Source organism: Pseudophryne corroboree, chromosome 2 (assembly GCF_028390025.1).
Source record: "Pseudophryne corroboree isolate aPseCor3 chromosome 2, aPseCor3.hap2, whole genome shotgun sequence".
NCBI classification, from domain to species: domain Eukaryota; kingdom Metazoa; phylum Chordata; class Amphibia; order Anura; family Myobatrachidae; genus Pseudophryne; species Pseudophryne corroboree.
In genome coordinates, this window is record NC_086445.1 from 46470590 (window position 1) to 46489298 (window position 18709).

The following is an 18709-nucleotide window of genomic DNA, read 5'->3' on the forward strand; positions in this document are numbered from 1 at the left end:
AGCTGCTAAAAGCAGCTTGCGAGCGAACAACTCGGAATGACCACCATTGTACTGTAAGCCACCAGCCACAAATTCCCCCAGCATAAAATGGAACCGTAAATGGGACTTCCTCCATGATAATAGAAATGCAGAGATCTCAGTTACATACACTTATAAACATGGTACTGTAAGCCACCAGCCAAGGCAAGGATGTCTCTACTCTGGTGATTCTATGCTACATGATAATAGCTCATACTTTAGGTCATACATTTCTGCATTTCTAAATTGAGAGCCAACTCACTTAGATGCAACCTATACTCCAAAATGGAACTACAAGAACCAGCAAAGTCTCCTACTACTGATCCCATCCATGTCTCTCAGAACAGTGACACACAGAATGGTAGTTGCTCAAATCAATTGGTCCATCACAGGTGCATGTAACGGAGGGGTTAACATAGATTAGAAAAAAAAAACAGTTTCCTCCAGCAAACCATATGAGACATACAACCTACATGATAATAGAAATGCAGAGATCTCAGTTACATACATTTGCAAACATATGGTAAGCCACTAGCCACGGCAAGGTGTCTCTGTGCTGGAGATCCTATACTAGATTAAACCCTCCCCCCCCCCCCCCCCCCTTACGTGCACCTGTGATGGATGAATAAATTGATTTGAGCAACTAACATTCTGTCTATCAGGGTCTCCCCAGTGGCAGCAGAATTCTCTTAACACACGAGAGACAAATTAATTGAAAGATCATTCTAGTACTCGTATTGTAATTTCTTATCACAGGGATGTCACTAACTCCTCCTGTTGTGACAGGTCCAAAAATTGGTCCACTCCTCACGGAACACTAACAGTTCACGTTTCCATGTCACCCGGCAGGTGCCCTGTGTATCACTAACTGTCACATTTTAACAGTCCACAGGTGACCTGGAAAACATGAACTGATAGTTCTCCTTGAGGACCGAGTTTGGGAATCATTGAGCTAAGGGAACTGTCATCTAGATAAATTCATATTTACGATTTTAAAGACGTCCAGGTGGGTTTATAGGGAGCTGAAGGACCTGATGCAGAATTGTAAAAAAAAAAAACATACACCTGACAATATAGCAAAATTCATGGTGCACCAAACTGGGCTTTTTAGTGCTCCATGGATTTTGCAACTTAGCTACATCAAGCGTCCCATGAGAGATAAAGTGGAGAGAGATAAAATACCAACCAATCAGCTCCTGTCATTATTCAAATACAGCCTGTAATATGGCAGTTAGGAGCAGATAGACTGGTACTTTATCTTTCTCCACTTTATCACTCTCCCAAGGGGGACATTTACTAAGCAGTGATAAGAGCGGAGAAGTGAGCCAGTGGAGAAGTTGCCCATGGCAACCAATCAGCACTGAAGTAACATCTATAATTTGCGTACTATAAAATGATACAGAGCTGCTGATTGGTTGATGGGGCAATTTCTCCACTGGCTCACTTCTCTGCTCTTATCACTGCTTAGTAAATGTCCCCCCAACAAGTCTTGGTACATCTCCCCCAGGGTGCACAACTCAAACAGGCCAATGTACAGCTCAGCACGGGGGCTTATTTCGGAATATATATAAATAAAAATGATTTTTTTTTTTACAGTAAAACATTTAGAAGTTGCGTCATGGTAATCAGAGAGCGCTCAGGCCGGGCTGGCCTTATTCCAGCAAACCTATCTTACATGTCAAACATGTATACATCCAAGAGGCCCAGTGCTCTGGTTTGTTGCACACAACTTCCCCTCGGTGCCAGCATGTTCTATAACACATCAAGTTCTCGTGGAGTTTGTTTGCATTTCCCGATGGCTTCTGCTGAGTTAAGTAGTGGATGGATTAAACTATGTAAACATCTGGCCGTAGGTTTGTGATGGTCCAGTGAAGGCGACAAGATCATCGCGTGGGGAAATAAACTCTGAGGGAATTTTTCACTAAATAATTCACTTTCACTAGTAGTACTGGGGTCTGTTTAGCTCTTTGCAGGGATGAATTTCCCCCCTTGGAGCCTGCACGTAATAGCGAAACTGAACATGGAGTCACCCCCATTCCTGGACTTCTTGCGTGCGGAGGAAGGACCATAAGCGCACGCGAAAGGGGGCATGAAGCCAAGTGAAGCCCCCTGGAGTATTATGTTTTGGGGGCGTGGCCACATTGGGGGGCTTACCAATCGCTGTGGTAGCTGCTGGGCATCAACCGTCCTCATCCAGGATAGTGTGCTGCTCGCCGTGCTCTGTGACACCATCTGAGGGTATGACATCAAAATAGCAGAGCCAGGGCCGGTTCTAGACCTTGTGGCTCCCAGGGCAGAAGTTTCCTTTAGCGCCCCCCTAACAGGCAAATCAGGGATAGTGTGCGCCGTAGGCATTCGTAAAAAAACAGGGGAGTGGCTTCATAGGGAAGGGGCGGGGCCACAGCTGTGCCTCCTGTAGTTGTGCCCCCAGTAGAGTTATGCCCCTGTAGCTGTGCCCCCAGTAGAGTTGAGCCCCCAGTAGAGTTGTGCCCCTGTAGTTTTGCCCCCTGTAGAGGTGCCCCCTGTAGAGTTGTTGTGCCCCCTGTAGATGTACACCCAGTAGCGCCGCTTACAAAAAAAAATACAAAAATACCCACAAGCCCCGCTCCTGCTTCCCGACCGCTGCTGCTGTCCCTGGCCGCCCACTCCTCAGACCTATGGGAGAGACGTCATGACGTCTCTCCCCCTAGCTCCGCACAGACACTAGAGGTCAATTAGGACCTCTAGTGTCTGCGGCCGCTCCCACAATGCCGTGCGGTGAGCGATGACATCAGGCGCACCGCACACGGCAGCATGTGGGAGGGTCAGGAGGCCAGTGGCGGCGGCAACGCCCTTAAGGATGCGGTGCCTCGGGCCAAAATCCTGCTTGCCCATGGCAAGAGCCGCTCCTGAGCAGAGCAGCTGTACTATTTTGGTGTTACCACCTTGGATAGTGTCACCCGGTGATGTCAACGCCCCCCTAGTGATGCCATTGTCACAGTCAGAGGAAAGAACTGATAAAGCTTCACACAGTTGGATGGATAGATAGATAGATAGATAGATAGATAGATAGATAGATAGATAGATAGATAGATAGATAGATAGATAGTCAGTCAGTCACAATTTCACTAGATTGTCCTGACGTTTTCTCTTAGAACCTGGAAACCTTACTTTAGTTCTGCTGTACAGGTTACCTGATGCAGGAGGAGATTTATCAAATCTTGGAGACAGATAAAGTGGAAAGAGATAAAGTATCAACCAATCAGCTTGTGACTGACATTTTACAGGCTGTGCTAGAAATTGATTAGTACTTTGTTTCTCTTCACTTAATTTACAAAGTCCATTCACAATAAATATCTAGATATGTCATTTCGCCAACTACCCGGAACATTATAATTTCCGCTGAATAAAATAATACTGATTTTATTGCATTGATACAATAAATATTTTTACATTGACTTCTTCTGAAACAATATTTCACATGTAATTTTAGGTCCCTTCATTTTTCTGCAAAAGGCTGAATATACAAAACTGATTTTCAAGTGAATAAATGTTTTTTTTTTTCCCTAGAAGGAGGATTCTGAAATACTAATTGCACTGCATATTCTTTATAGGAGTGTTTCCTAAACTCAGTCTCTGAGACCCCTAATGGTGCATGTTTTCCAGATCTCCTAGGTATCACAATTGAAACAAATGACATACCTGCGGATATGTTAAAATGTGTACCAGTAATGACTAGGCTAGGAGATCTGGAAAACAGGTTGTGCTGGAGGTCCCAGAGGACTGACTTTGAGAAGAGCTGCTTTAAAACAATACCACTGTTACTTTATCATAGTGGTTTTCAAGTCCAGTCCTCAAGTACCCACAACAGGTCATGTTTTCAGGATTTCTGTCTGTTGAAACAGGTGTGATAATTGCAGACCCAGCAAAATAGATTAACTCACTTGTCCATGATTAAAGAAATACGAAAACATGACCTGTTGTGGTTACTTGAGAACTGGAGTTGAGAACCACTGCTTTATCCAAATCCATCAATTTGTCCAAATGTACCCAACAGACATTAAATTAAACAGAATATTACAGGGGGGTGGGTTATATCAAGCCTTGGAGCGAGATAAAGTAACTGTGCTAAACAAATGACATCAGCTGATTGTTTAATTGCCGCAACTTTTCCTCTTTATATCTCTCCAAGGCTTTTTAAAGTTATCTATGGGGGTAATTCCGAGTTGTCCGCAGCAGGAACTTTGTTAGCAGTTGGGCAAAACCATGGCCCTCATTCCGAGTTGTTCGCTCGCAAGCTGCTTTTAGCAGCTTTACACACGCTAAGCTGCCGCCTACTGGGAGTGAATCTTAGCTTCTTAAAATTGCGAACGAAAGATTCGCAATATTGCGAAAAGACATCTCTGTGCAGTTTCTGAGTAGCTCCAAACTTACTCGGCATCTGCGATCAGTTCAGTGCTTGTCGTTCCTGGTTTGACGTCACAAACACACCCAGCGCTCGCCCAGACACTCCTCCGTTTCTCCAGCCACTCCCGCGTTTTTCCCAGAAACTGTAGCGTTTTTTCCCACACGCCCATAAAACGGCCAGTTTCCGCCCAGAAACACCCACTTCCTGTCAATCACATTACGATCACCAGAACGAAGAAAAAACCGTGAGTAAAATACCTAACTGCATAGCAAATTTACTTGGTGCAGTCGCACTGCGGACATTGCGCATGCGCACTAAGCGGAAAATCGCTGCGATGCGAAAAAAATTACCGAGCGAACAACTCGGAATGACCACCCATGTGTACTGCAGGGGAGGCAGATATAACATGTGCAGAGAGAGTTAGATTTGGGTGGGGTGTGTTCAATCTGCAATCTAATTTGCAGTGTAAAAATAAAGCAGCCAGTGTTTACCCTGCACAGAAACAAAAATACCCACACAAATCTAACTCTCTCTGCACATGTTATATCTGTCTCCCCTGCAGTGCACATGGTTTTGCCCAACTGCTAACAAAGGTCCTGCTGCGATCAACTCAGAATTACCCCCTATGCACTTTAAATTTTCCTGCAGTGGAATGTATAAGCAGAGAGGTAAGGGTTATCTAGCTCCGCGTATGACTTCATATAATCAACTTTCCTTAAAAGTGCGTTGTGTGTTTAAGGAATCATACAGAAATGTAAATGATCCAAAATTAAATTTGAACATACGTGATTTTACATCAAAGCTGTTTAATGCTCCATATGGTCTTCAGACCATATTGAAAAACTTTATTAGTATTCTCTTTGAGGCGTATGCAGTGCTCATGAATCTAGATGGAGCACGTTTACCCCCAAATTTGATGTTAATTGCTTTGAACATTTGCAAAAGTACATAACTTAAGATTTTCCACAATTATGCAAAACATAGCAGAAACCTGTATTGTAGCAAACATTTTCCTTTATATTGTGACCTGCCACAGGAAGTCCAATAGAAAGTACTGTTCGTCTCAGGAGATTACTTGTTTCCCCCAGCATTGCTAAATATTCCATTACTGCGCAAGAAAGCAATCACCAACAATGGCGACATAGTGTTCCTCAGAATATCATGACTGTCAGTGTTTAGGAGGGAATATAAAACACAAACCATTTGTATTAAAATGATTTAAGTGGGTGCACAATTGGCTGCCAATTTGCTGGCTACACTTCTCGCCTAAGAACCTCATCGTCCACCATGCTAACAGAAATCCTTCATATTAAGCCTTAAATTGTTGGTTAAGTTTGTGTTTGCAGTAACAAACCAAAGACCCAACACCAACCGCTGTCACCAAAAACACAAAGACTACCGTTAAAATAATGACAGTGTTCGTGTTTTTCAAATCCTCCTTTTCACAATTGTCCGGACTGTTTTGACCTAAAAGTATCTCCTCCTTTTGACCATTAGAGTTTTGACATGTTGTGTCCTCCAGACCAGTGATGGTTACTGTGTTTCTTCTGACCATGTGGATGACCCAAGAGTTTGCACAACAGCCAAGCGGGTTTCCGCGTAAAGACAACGTTTTTAAAGTGTTTTCTAAGGCAGGGATATTGCTGTCTTTCAGATTGCTGAAGCTATTGTTGCTTAAGTCAAGTGTCTCCAGGTGACAATTTCTGTTCCATGTGGGCAGCCACGTCAGTTGATTTCCAGATAGATTTAAATATCTAAGTTGGACTAGTAGAGGCAGGTCAACATTCAACTGAAGGAGAGAACTATCTTCGATATGTAGAACTTCTAGAGAACTTTCCAATCCCTTCAAGGCATTTGGTCTTATTGTAAGACCAAGGTTCAAGGAGAGATCGAGAAAAGTCAGTGGAGTGCCATAAAATGCATACTGTGGTATAGCTTCCAACATATTCTCTCTGAGGTTTAAAAGTTGTAAAGTTGGAATGTTGGAAAAAGATACACATCCATCTCTCTCTGGCTCTTGACTCACCTTGCTGAGGTCCAGACCACACAAACCAACACTATTGCTTTGAAGGTTAATGGCGGCAATGCGGGGAAGAACTTGAAAAACTCTAGATTCGATCATGTGCAGTTGGTTATTTTGTAGATCAAGTACTCTCAAAGAACGCAAGGAGTCTGAAGCCAGCGATATATTCTGTAAAGAGTTACTACTTAAATCAAGGTATTCCAGGGAGTTTAGTTTAGTAGAGCCCACAAAGGAAATAAATTCAAAGCAATTCCTGCTGAGGTTCAAGAATTGGAGCATTGGCATCGTAGCAAAGAAATCCTCAGGTATGGATTTTATATTATTGTAACTTAGGTCTAGATGGGTGAGTTTCAGTAAACTGACCATGCTCCCATTTCTTAAGCCTTCTTCTTCCATCCAATCAAGTTCTTCATAAGAATTGTTTCCTCCAAAACTTATGAGATTCATAGATAAGTTTAAGGAGATGATACTGTTGTTGTTCGGAAATACAGGAAAATTCCCAAGCTTGTTGTCGCTTAGGTCAACGTATGCTAGACTGTATTCCTCTTCGGACTCCGATGTGTAAAATGTTTGTATGCTATTTTTACTGAGATTGAGGCTGCGGAGTTGTCGGAGATTAAATTGGGAAATGCAGGTGATGGAATTCATTACAAGGTCAATTTTGGTGAGATGAGTAAGGTGCTCGAACGAGCCTTCCTCGATGTCCATGATAATGTTATTACGAAGATCCACCTCTTCTAAAAACGGGGTGCCCGAAAATGTTTCTGATGAAATCATAGTAATGCTGTTTTCTGACAACGAAAGGTAACGTAGGTGGGGAGCATTCTCCAGAAAGAATCCAGTCATATCGGTGTACAAGCTGTTTCTTGACAGGTCCAACTTTTGTACATTGGGTAAGAGTCCGATGCCTGGCAACCCATAATTTGAAAATCTATCTAAATAGTTGTTGGACAGATTTATTTCTTTCAAATTGACCATATCCTTGAAGGTATCTGGCTGGATAAAGCTTATTTTGTTGTTGCTAAGATCAAGGATCTCTGTGAAGGAGTAGTAAGACAGTGGTTCCTTGGTGATGTTCCGTAAGCTGTTATTAGATAGGTTGAGTGCTTTGATGGCTGGGTGAAGGGCTACAGGAATCTGTTGCAAGGATCGATTCTGACAGGATGCCACCATCTCTTTCTGTTGGAGAGAGGAATATTAGAAGTGAACTAGTTAATAGTAACACATTAAAGCATAGAATTTCTAACATCTTTAATTAGTAATTAAAAATACCCTGTTACAAATTATGATCTCCTTTTCAAAATCTCTCCGGAGCATGCAAAATATGACTGTTAGTCATACAAGTTCACAGCTATATGTATATCATGTGATAGCCTGACCGGTCTTTCAGCCACTTCAGGCTGTGAATGAAGATCGACTCCATACAATGTGCAGTGTATGGAGGCACCTCAATTATCGTTGTGTCACTCCTCCCCTCCCCCACCTCAATTATTGTTACGTCACTCCTCTGTGTCTGCTGGTCACCTGGCCTAACATGCAGTCTATGTCCAGCTTTACTCTGCTTTTTTTGGCGTGGCCTGTGTTGGGTAATGTTGCTTTCCCTACCTCTCTTACCTCTCTATATACAGCATGACATACTTTACAGCATACATTTTTTTCCAGAAAAGTTCCCAGTTCCTACAAGATCTATCTGGGACAGGCAGAATGACATCACTGTACGTGTCTGTGTAAAGTAACTTTTCTGTGAAGCTGTAGAGCAGCAGGTCTGTAGAGCTATGTGTGTGTGGAGTTTGTATGTCCTCCCCGTGTTTGCATCTTAAAGACATGTACTGGTAGGCTACTGGACTTCTGACAAAAAAATTAACCCTAACATGTATGCTGTCCCCCTGTTAAGGAAAATAGATTGTAAGCTCTGGGGCATTGAGTTATGAGAATGACTAAATATTCTTTGTTAATACAGTAAATTGGCACTATTTAAAAAACCTGTTAGTAAATAATACAGATGTTCTTTAATCTTCAGTGCATGTTCCTGATCACACGAGACTATGGGAGATTCATTTGAATCTCATCTATTCAATACTCAAGTGATATTTTTCTCAATTTGACCCAGGAGACTTATAGTAATACCCATGCACATCCCTAAATCAGCTCATGCAGGTATCAGGGAACAAAGAGGGACCCTTTAGATCCCTCTCCAGGGGACTCTTGCATGGGCTTTTATAGTTAATGCCATCTATAGATGGAAGTGGCACTGCCTGTTGGACAGAATTAAAAGAAGATAAAAAAATATTTTTCTACTGTCAAGCTTGCCAATCATTGTCTACTATCCGCTGTATCATTCAACATGTATTGTTATCAAGTTACTGTATACCTGGGGGGAGGGGGTTGTTAGGGATAGGCACTTACAGGGGGGGTTAGTTGTACCCCCCCACAAAAGTCTTAGCCCTAGCCGCCACCACCCCCTGTGATTATCGATAGCCGCCACCCCCCACTATCTCAGCCTTAGCCACCACCCCGGGTGGATTGGCATTAGGGTTGGGCGCAAAGGAGGGGTGAATTAATTACCCAGTCCCCTGTTTGCATTCTAAAAGTCGGGATGCCATAGTCGGTCATGTGACTGCTGGCATCGCGAACGTCGTTATATACTATCACACCCAGTAAAAGAGTTCATTACTTCTACTTTAGCTCTCGACGTCTCCATTAATTGATCACATATTTATTTATTAACGGCCCTGTATATAGCGCACACATATTCCGCAGCGCTTTACAGAGAATATTTGGTCATTTACATCAGTCGCTGCCCCAGAGGAGCTTACACTCTATATTCCCTACCATACGTACACATATTCACTCTGGGGTTCTATTTTTCCTGTCAGTATGTTTTTAGATTGTGGGAGGTCGGAGCACCTGGGGGGGGGGGGAACCCACACAAAGGTATTAGTGGCAGCGATGCTAACCACTAGGCCAACCGTGCAACCCCAGATAGATTGTTGCTGCTGCTGTTGTTGTACAGAAGCTTGTGGCATCTCTTGTACATTCACTGTATATTGACCTCCAGCGCCATAGCACGTTGTAGTGAATTATCCAAGTGGTAAGACGTTATTCTTGGAATGGTGGCTGCTATATATCGGGAGTGGAAATCTCTCTAGAAATAAGTACTGTAGCTCACAGCAGCACATTTTTTTAAGCTTAGACCAGCTGACACTCTAGAGAGTACTTACAGACACTTTTATGTGATAAGTGATGATTTTAAGGCTAAAGTATATTTCAACATATGTTGTCACATATGCCTCCAAGAATTTCACCATGCCACAAAGAGACGCCTCCTACACCCTCATGAGTAAATGCCCTGTGAAAGTGCACAATCATTCTCTCCAGAGAGTATTTTAGGAAATGATGTTTTTGGAATGTAAAGCCCTTTTCAATGGAAATATTTACCATTCCTTAACTCCTGCTGTGTGACTCCCAGCATCTGTGTTCAAACTGGAATCTCCGTCGAAGAACATCAAAGAAATTAAGAGAGCATTAACTGTAAGAAATGTGTTTTATGTGCCGTAATCTTTTCTTGTAACTGATATTTCTTCCAATAAGCCCCGGAATCCGAGCTAGAACAGTTAATAGTTGGCCGAGGAACATGAAATAATATTTAATCCCTTCGCATAGTTCCCACCCAATTTAAATGCATCATTTAGATGTCAATTTCAGTTGTGAGAAAAATAAAGTACAAGTCTTTGCAATTAAGGTGAAACTAGGGTTTAGGCCGATATGAGGGGAAATCTTGCAATTTTTAGCGCAACCATTAATTGGCCAATATATGCGCAGATGGGCACGCTACATCGTGCTGAATTTAAATCCCACCTTTTAGGCAGGTTCTGTTCAGCACAATGAGCTGTCGAACAACACAATTTCTCCATCGGTACCTCGAACACTGCTAGCTTTCCTGGCGTGTGGAGGAAAACTTGCGATGTCGCTGGTCACAATATGCCCTTCTGGAGCAGGAACATCACCCATCTTTGTGAACACCACCATTATAGGATAGTTCCAAGGGCGTAGCTACCATAGGTGCAGGCAGTGCAGCTGCTATGGGGCCCAGAGCTGAGAGGGGCCACCTTCCCTGTCACAGTTACATGTGTTATATACAGGGGTGTAGCTACCATAGGTGCAGGGATTGCAGCTGCTATGTGGCCCAGAGCTGAGAGGAGCCACCTTCCCTGTCACAGTTACATGTGTTATATACAAGGGCGTGGCTACCATAGGTGCAGGCAGTGCAGCTGCTATGGGGCCCAGAGCTGAGAGGACCACTTTCCCTGTCACAGTTACATGTGTTATATACAACAATGTAGCTACCATAGGTGCTGGCAGTGCAGCTGCTATGGGGCCCAGAGCTGAGAGGGGCCACCTTCCCTGTCACAGTTACATGTGTTATATACATTTTTCACCACTGGATGGTACGTAGGGGTCCTGTCAAATTTTTTCCTTGGGGCCTGCAATATATCTAGGTATGCCCTTGGACCTGCTCATTGTAGAGTTGTATAAAATGAACTGGAGGGCATTTTAATGTTATATAATATGAACCGGGGCACTGTAATGAGGCACAATATGAACGGGTAGCACTAAATATCATAACGTGAATTGGGGGTACTGTGCGGCATAATGTGTACTGGCAGCTCTGAAATGTGACATAGGGGGAACTTAAGCACTACTGCTATTCATAAAATAAACTAGGGCACTACTATGGGGCATAACATTAAATAAGGCTCAACTATGGTTCAGAAAATTAACTAGGGCACTATTATAGGGCATAAAATGAACAACTGCTGCAGAGAAGTGTCTCCCTAGAAGCATTGGGACGGGGGCCCTTCAAAATGTTGCTATGGGGCCCACAAAGTTCTGGCTACGACCCTGGATAGTTCAGCAGATATTTTGCTAGATCTTGAAATACATCTTTTTTTTCTAGGTCTGCTTCAGCTCCCAATTACAAACATGTTTTAGCTTCTGAGCCGCACAAGCAAAAATATCCTATGAAGTCTGGACTACAGGGCGAATGTAAAACATGTGACGGTATTATGCAACTCCATCTGTTGCCACTTCACCCGCGCAGCCTTCATGTGCAGCAGATGTCTCTGTACAACTGCACCAATGAGTAGAAACTCCCACAGCCCTGAACACGGAGATCCTCTGTCCAGCCTTTTGTGGCACTGCCAAGTGTAACATGTATGGGAGAGCCACCCAAGATCGATTAACACGGCTTTTACACACATTATCTGGAATAGGTTCTCGATGCAGTTCTGTAATGAGCGAAACATAGAGGACAAGTACACAGTATGGACCCGATTAAAACTTTATAAAAGCAATACAGTGTGTGTGTGTGTGTGTGTGTGGGGGGGGGGGGGGGGGTGTATTAATATACCAACAGTAAAATGTTTAAATGCTCAGGCTGCTTGGGCTTTTTATTTTTTCCAAATTTTTTTGTTTGTTTGTTAGTGTTTTTAAGGCATGGTCAGGGATTTTCATGGGTAAATTCAGACTTATTGTGGTGCTTGTGGTCATTGAGTGGTTTGTGGTTGTGTGACTTATAGATAATGAAAAAGCTGTAATCACACTTGCCTACCCTACCGGAACGGCTGGTAGGCTCCTGAAAAATGGGTTTCGTTCCCAGCCTCCCAGGAAGGCCGGCAAATCACCCGCTCCCCTGCTCGGCCTCCCACAATAGAGCACAAGAACCCAATGACACGATTTGCACTGAATTGCGTCATCGTTGCCCCGCCCCCTGCCATATAGTGCCTTTTTTCTTGGCACTGTAGAGCAAGGGGCGGAGCCATGATGACTCAATTGTACCGCCACGCCTCCCGGACAGCCCAATTGTGTGTCGGCAATGCCCCCCGTGCACCGACCACACTGCCCCCTCCTGGAGGAGGTTTTGTGTCAGAAATAAAGTACCTGAGGCCAGGTGCGTCATTGTGCATAGAAATGCAAGACAGTACAGGTCACCACCCATTATACTACATTAACCTTTATTTTGTTTTGTTGACAATTTTTGATTTTTATTGTTTTTGTGTTTAAGATGAATAATGGTCTAGACAATGTGACTGTTATAGTGTAGGTATACAAATCGCAAAAGCTAATGATTATTAGAGGTTAAATAATTTCAGCACCAACTTATTTTTTTTTTAAAAAGTGATTTTCTATCTCCCGCAGTGACGCACGCTACAATATCCGAAGCATCTGACGCTTTCCCCAGGATTTGGGATATCTGTTTCATTCTTAGCAGTTTCCCAGTATTAAAGCCATGATTTTCCTAGCGTTTATTTCTTGGCTCATGTAAATATCGTTTCTTGAAAATACAATTTTTTCAGGTCCTGGTGGATTTGCCGTCACTATTTAAAGCTGCATTTTAAGCACAGGGCTGAAGGAAACTTCCCAAAGGATAAACTCCCATTGGTTCCTTATTGCAGCCTCAGCTTGCTGGAACCTGGCTCAGCTGTTTCCTGTATGCGCCGCAGCCCCCAAGTTTCATGGCCTGGAGACCTCCATTACAGAGGTCACCTAGAACTGTACGTCAACTGTCCAGTACGCTGCTCACCCTAATATATAGAAAGATATTTCTGTGAAATAGCGCCATTTAGAGTTAAACTACACAAACAGACAATGCGCTTACATGCCGGGGTGCAGCGAGGGGGGGGTGAGTACTAATTACCCAGGCCCGAGTTTGCATAAAGATGCCCAGGCCACCTTAGCAGGGGGAAAAATGCCCCCCTCTGTGCGGCGGCACGCATAATAATTGTCTTTTTTTTTTTTATGGGGCGAGCTAGGCCATGCCCGCATAATGTGGCCATGCCTACCCCATCACCTGGGCCCATCAGTGCTCTCTACAACCCTGCTCACACAACCACTGGGCCTCATTCATACTTCCTACCAGGGAAGGACAGGGGGTATATTTTGGACCCAGCATTCTGTACGCATGGGCTCAGAAAAGGGGGTGTGGTCATACATTACAGGGTGGCGAGTGACCCATCAGGTCATCAGCCCTTCTGGCATTTCCAGAAGTGTCAGATAGGCAGTCTGGCCGTGCTTTTTACAGTACCATGCAGCAGATGGATTTGATGATGGATGTGATGATAAGTTAGGAAAAGGAGAGGTGGGAGGTTCCTCATCTAGTCGGAAGGGAATTTTGGAGCATGCGCTCTTTCAATGGCATGCTCCAAATAGCACAAAAGGGATGTCTATGAGGGCACATCTGTATGGTGTAAAAAGAACATGAATAGAACAGAATGTGACGGAAGATAACAACCACTTGGTCCATCTAGTCTGCCCATTTGGGATGCCGGTGGTCAGAAGACCAATTGCGGCATCCTGGTGCTTAGAATCCCAACAGAGGCTAGGTAAGTATACTTACCTGCCCCCAATGCTCCCCTAACCCTCCCTTTCTGCAGCCTAAATCTAACCTCCCCTCCCCGCAGCCTAACCCTTACCCTCCCTTTCCCAGATCCTATCCCTAACCCTTTCCCCGCAGCCTAACCCTCTCTTTCCCAGAGCCTATCCCTAATGCTTTCCCCGCAGCCTAACCCTCCCTTTCCCAGAGCCTATCCCTAACGCTTTCCCCGCAGCCTAACCCTCCCTTTCCCAGAGCCTATCCCTAATGCTTTCCCCGCAGCCTAACCCTCCTTTTCCCAGAGCCTATCCCTAACCCTCTCCCCGCAGCCTAACCCTCCCTTTCCCAGAGCCTATCCCTTACCCTCTCCTCGCAGCCTAACCCTCCCTTTCCCAGAGCCTATGCCTAACCCTCTCCTTGCAGCCTAACCCTCCCTTTCCCAGAGCCTATCCCTAACCCTCTCACTGCAGCCTAACCCTCTCTTTCCCAGAGCCTATCCATAACCCTCTCATCGCAGCCTAACCCTCCCTTTCCCAGAGCCTATCCCTAACCCTCTCCCCGTAGCCTAACCCTCCCTTTCCCAGAGCCTATCCCTAACCCTCTCACCGCAGCCTAACCCACCCTTTCCCAGAGCCTATCCCTAACCCTCTCCCCGCAGCCTGACCCTCCTTTTCAAAGAGCCTATCAATAACCCTCTCCCCGCAGCCTAACCGTCCCTTTCCCAGAGCCTATCCCTAACCCTCTCCCCGAGGCCTAACCCTCCTTTTCCCAGAGCCTATCAATAACCCTCTCCCCGCAGCCTAACCCTCCTTTTCCCAGAGCCTATCAATAACCCTCTCCCCGCAGCCTAACCCTCCTTTTCCCAGAGCCTATCAATAACCCTCTCCCCGCAGCCTAACCCTCCCTTTCCCAGAGCCTATCCCTAACCCTCTCCCCGCAGCCTAACCCACCCTTTCCCAGAGCCTATCCCTAACCCTCTCCCCGTAAACTAAACCTAACCTAATCACTCCCCCTACTTGAGCGCAGCCCTGTTAAACATTCGTTTGGAATCCCGTAAGTCAGGATTCTGGTGCTGGGATTGTGATCCCTGTTGAAGTGTCGGCATTCCGAGCAGTGTCGGGATTCTGGCGCCGGAATTTCAAATGCTGGGATCCCGACCGTCGGGATCCTGACCTGGATCCTAATGGATCACTATTCAGAGAATTTGCAGTTGTCTGCGAGTAGAAAGGTGCCGCCCCGACAGGAAGTAAAAACGCCCCGTGCAAGTTTGCGAATGCATCGCAGATTACTATGCACTCACAGATGTATACGCAATTTCAGGAACATCGAAGAATCTTTGCCGTCTGAACAAATTTAAGTTAAGGTCTGAGGCTGCCAGTAATCTGCGACTGAGACGGGCAGGAAGTGGTCTGTGCTGATGTCAGAGACCCTCCTCAAAAATGCCTGGGCATGCCTGTGTTTTTGCTGACACACCCAGAAAATGGCAGGTTTCCGCCCAGAAACGCCGGACTCCTGTCAGACAAACAGCGGCTGCATTGCGATTACGATCTGTACGCATTTTCTGTCGCTATTATCTCTCATGCGTGTGCAATGCGAACATTACACGTGTGCAGTCATTCGATAATCGCTCGATTTGCGATTTCTCTGAATAGCGATCCAGGCTGAATTAGGCCGCTGATCCCCTCCATACAGGTGGAGCAAAGTAAATGCTGTCACTGGCCTGTTAGTTTATTACATCCATACTTCTGTTCCTATGGATAAATTACACAGCTATAAATGATTTCTCCTGGGACAAGCACGCACAATCTCCCGTACAGTACTGCGCTATCAGACCCCAATGCTGAATGATATTAGGCAGCATCGAGTTCTGGGAGCGTTCAGCCGCACCCACCTGAGGGACACACTCCTAAAAACATGTGTTACATTAAATAATATATTACATATATTTCAGGATAATATCTCCAATATGTGGCTAAAGTTATAGAGCTGAGAAACACTTATGTTTAAATCCATATTATTTTGATGACTGAACATAATACAGATACTCCCATGTGTGAAGTGTGATTGTCTTCAGGTGTTATTACCAATCCAAGCAAAAGTGTCCACTGACGATTTTTATTTTCTGCAAAAGTACAGGCATAAATTTATTAACAGACTATCTAATTACTATAGATCTTCTATAACACGCCCAAATGTCAGTAATGAAGAAACAGAGTACACCTATACTTATTGTGCCATATGGTGCGAGACGTCTGTCGCAACATAGATGACCCACCATGGGTAGTAACTACTGGACTTCTCTACTAAGTGCAAGCAAAATAAAAAAGCAAGCAACTGGGCAAAACCATGCTGTAGTGCAGGTGGGTCACATGTAACATGTGCAGAGGGAGAGATAGATTTGGGTGCGGTGTGTCTACACTAAACTCTAAATTGCAGTGTAAAAATATAGGTAATATTTGTGGGCTACATGCAAAAGCAGCCAGTATTTACCCTGCACAGAAATAATATAAATGTATTTGTAGTTACTGGCTTTGGACCCGATTCACTAAGGATTGCAGTTTCTGCTAAAAAGCAGTTTATGCAAACAAATAGTTGCCGCCCATAAATAGAGAAAAAACGCCCATCGTAAAAATTGCGAATGCATCGCAATATGCAGGCTGATCGCAAAACCATACGCAATTACCGGAACATCGAAGATTTTTCCTATCTGCGCCAGGCAAGGTCGCCCACAATTTTTGCTAAATAAGTGGCTGGAAGTGGTCATCGCTGACGTCAGAGGCCCTCCTTAAAAATGTCTGGGCACGCCTGCGTTTTTTCAGACACACCCAGAAAATGTTGGGTTTCCGCCCATAAATGCCAGCTTCCTGTCACTCAAAGAGCGGCTGCATTGTGATCACAATGTGTACGCATTTTCTGTTGCTGTTTTTGCTAGCGCCTGCGCAATACGAACAATGCGCATGCGCAGTTGTTCGATAATCGGCCAGATTGCGAATCGCAAATTTTGCGATCCAACTTGATTTAGCCCCTTTATTTGCTTTTCTGACAAACATGAATCAAGTGCTATTTCCTGAATTTAGCATCTTATTTGCATCATAGCCACGTACAAAGTCGCTTATTGGCCCTCATTCCGAGTTGTTCGCTCGTTCTTTTTCTTCGCATCGGTGCGATAAGTCGCAAACTGCGCATGCGCAATGTTCGCAGTGCGCCTGCGCCAAGTAAATTTGCAAAAAAGTTTGGTATTTTACTCACGGCGTAACGAAGAAATTTCATTGTACTGGTGATCGTAGTGTGATTGACAGGAAGTGGGTGTTTCTGGGCGGAAACTGACCGTTTTATGGGTGTGTGTGTGTAAAAACGCTGGCGTTTCTGGAAAAAACACGGGAGTGGCTGGAGAAACGGGGGAGTGTCTGGGCCAACGCTGGGTGTGTTTGTGACGTCAAACCTGGAGCGAAACTGACTGAACTGATCGCAGTGGCAGAGTAAGTCTCGAGCTACTCGGAAACTGCAAAGAAATTTCTAATCGCTATTCTATTCGCAATTCTGCTAATCTTTCGTTCGCAATTCTGCAAAGCTAAGATTCACTCCCAGTAGGTGGCGGCTTAGCGTGTGCAATGCTGCTAAAAGCAGCTAGCGAGCGAACAACTCGGAATGAGGGCCATTGTGTATTAGGCTCCAGGATTTGTATTTTCGCTGCAAAGGAATTGTACAAAGCCGCAGATTAAGCACAAAGATATGTGGCGAAATGCGCAGCGTAGCTCACTCAAATTGGGCCTCCATGTTTTGCCTTTTTACTCCGGTGAGTGTCGCACACAACAGCTGCATGTATTACCGGTGCCCAGCGGACACATGCATTGTAGTTTTGTTGCATTAGCGATGTAGATAAGATGCATGATTTGTGAAAGTGTTGCGGGATGTACAGCAAGGTTATTTGGCGCAATGAGGATTAGTGTATGAGGACATATCTGTATATCTCTCTGCAAAATCATTTATGTTTTATTGATTATTTCCATACAATATTGGCTGCATGTTGGCCTTGTCCATCAGACTTAAAACATGCTGAATTACTCTGTTCTGCTGTTAGCATTCTAATGTTGTTATTGCTCTTTCCCTGTTTTGAAAAATTAATGCTCTGACCGTAGACAAACAAAACTCAGTATCTTTCTTTTGAACCAAAATTATATAATAAAATCTTACACTGATATTACAGGCCCCATTTAATAACAAGTCTTATTACCAACGGCATATTTCATTTAGTATCGCAGTGGTACCAACAAATATGCCATTGGTATTTAACCTTACTTACCTCTCTGGCAAGGCCAAGTGATGTCCCGCCCCTTGGCGCCATCCTCCGCTCTGATGCCGGCTGCCTACCACTGCCAGCGATGGCCTGCTGTGTCCTGCGCATGCGTGATGGCTAGCCTGCACCTGCATTTGTGACTTTCATCCAGTGGGGGGCCCGGCAACACCTGGAAGTAGGGATGGCCATCTGTGTGTTTGCCATCGATGGCAAAATTGAGAGTAACCATCAATGGTCACTAACAATGCTATGGGTGACCATCGATGGTTTCTCTCATCGATGGCCATCCCTGTTCTTTCTGTGAAAGACTTGCGGGCCAATCAAAGCCTGGGGCGGGGCTTCGCGGGTGTCGGGGGCGGAGCTATGCTTCGTGTCCCCGCATCTTGTAAAAGAAAAATATTCATTTAGGCCTAGCCATCGATGGAGAGAAACCATCTGGTTCTCCCCCATCGATGGTAAAAGTATGCGACATCGGTCATAGACCATCAATGATTTCGAATCATCGATGGTCGATGGCCATCCCTACCTGGAAGGCGTCGCTGAAGCCGAAAAAGGATGTCGCTGAGTCCCCATTGATCGTATCGTTCTCGGGTCTTCAACCTTGGAGCTCCA

At 44.7% G+C, this 18709-nt stretch overlaps 1 protein-coding gene across 1 annotated transcript in view; it reads right to left on the reverse strand.

The window, feature by feature from the left end:
• Positions 1–3404: 3404 nt before the first annotated feature.
• Positions 3405–18709, reverse strand: part of LRRC32 (leucine rich repeat containing 32) — a 54666-nt gene continuing 39361 nt past the window's right edge. The window contains exon 3 of the mRNA XM_063951253.1: positions 3405–7607. Coding sequence (XP_063807323.1) covers positions 5715–7607 — 1893 coding nt within the window. The 3' untranslated portion in view covers positions 3405–5714. The remainder of the gene's footprint in view (positions 7608–18709) is intronic.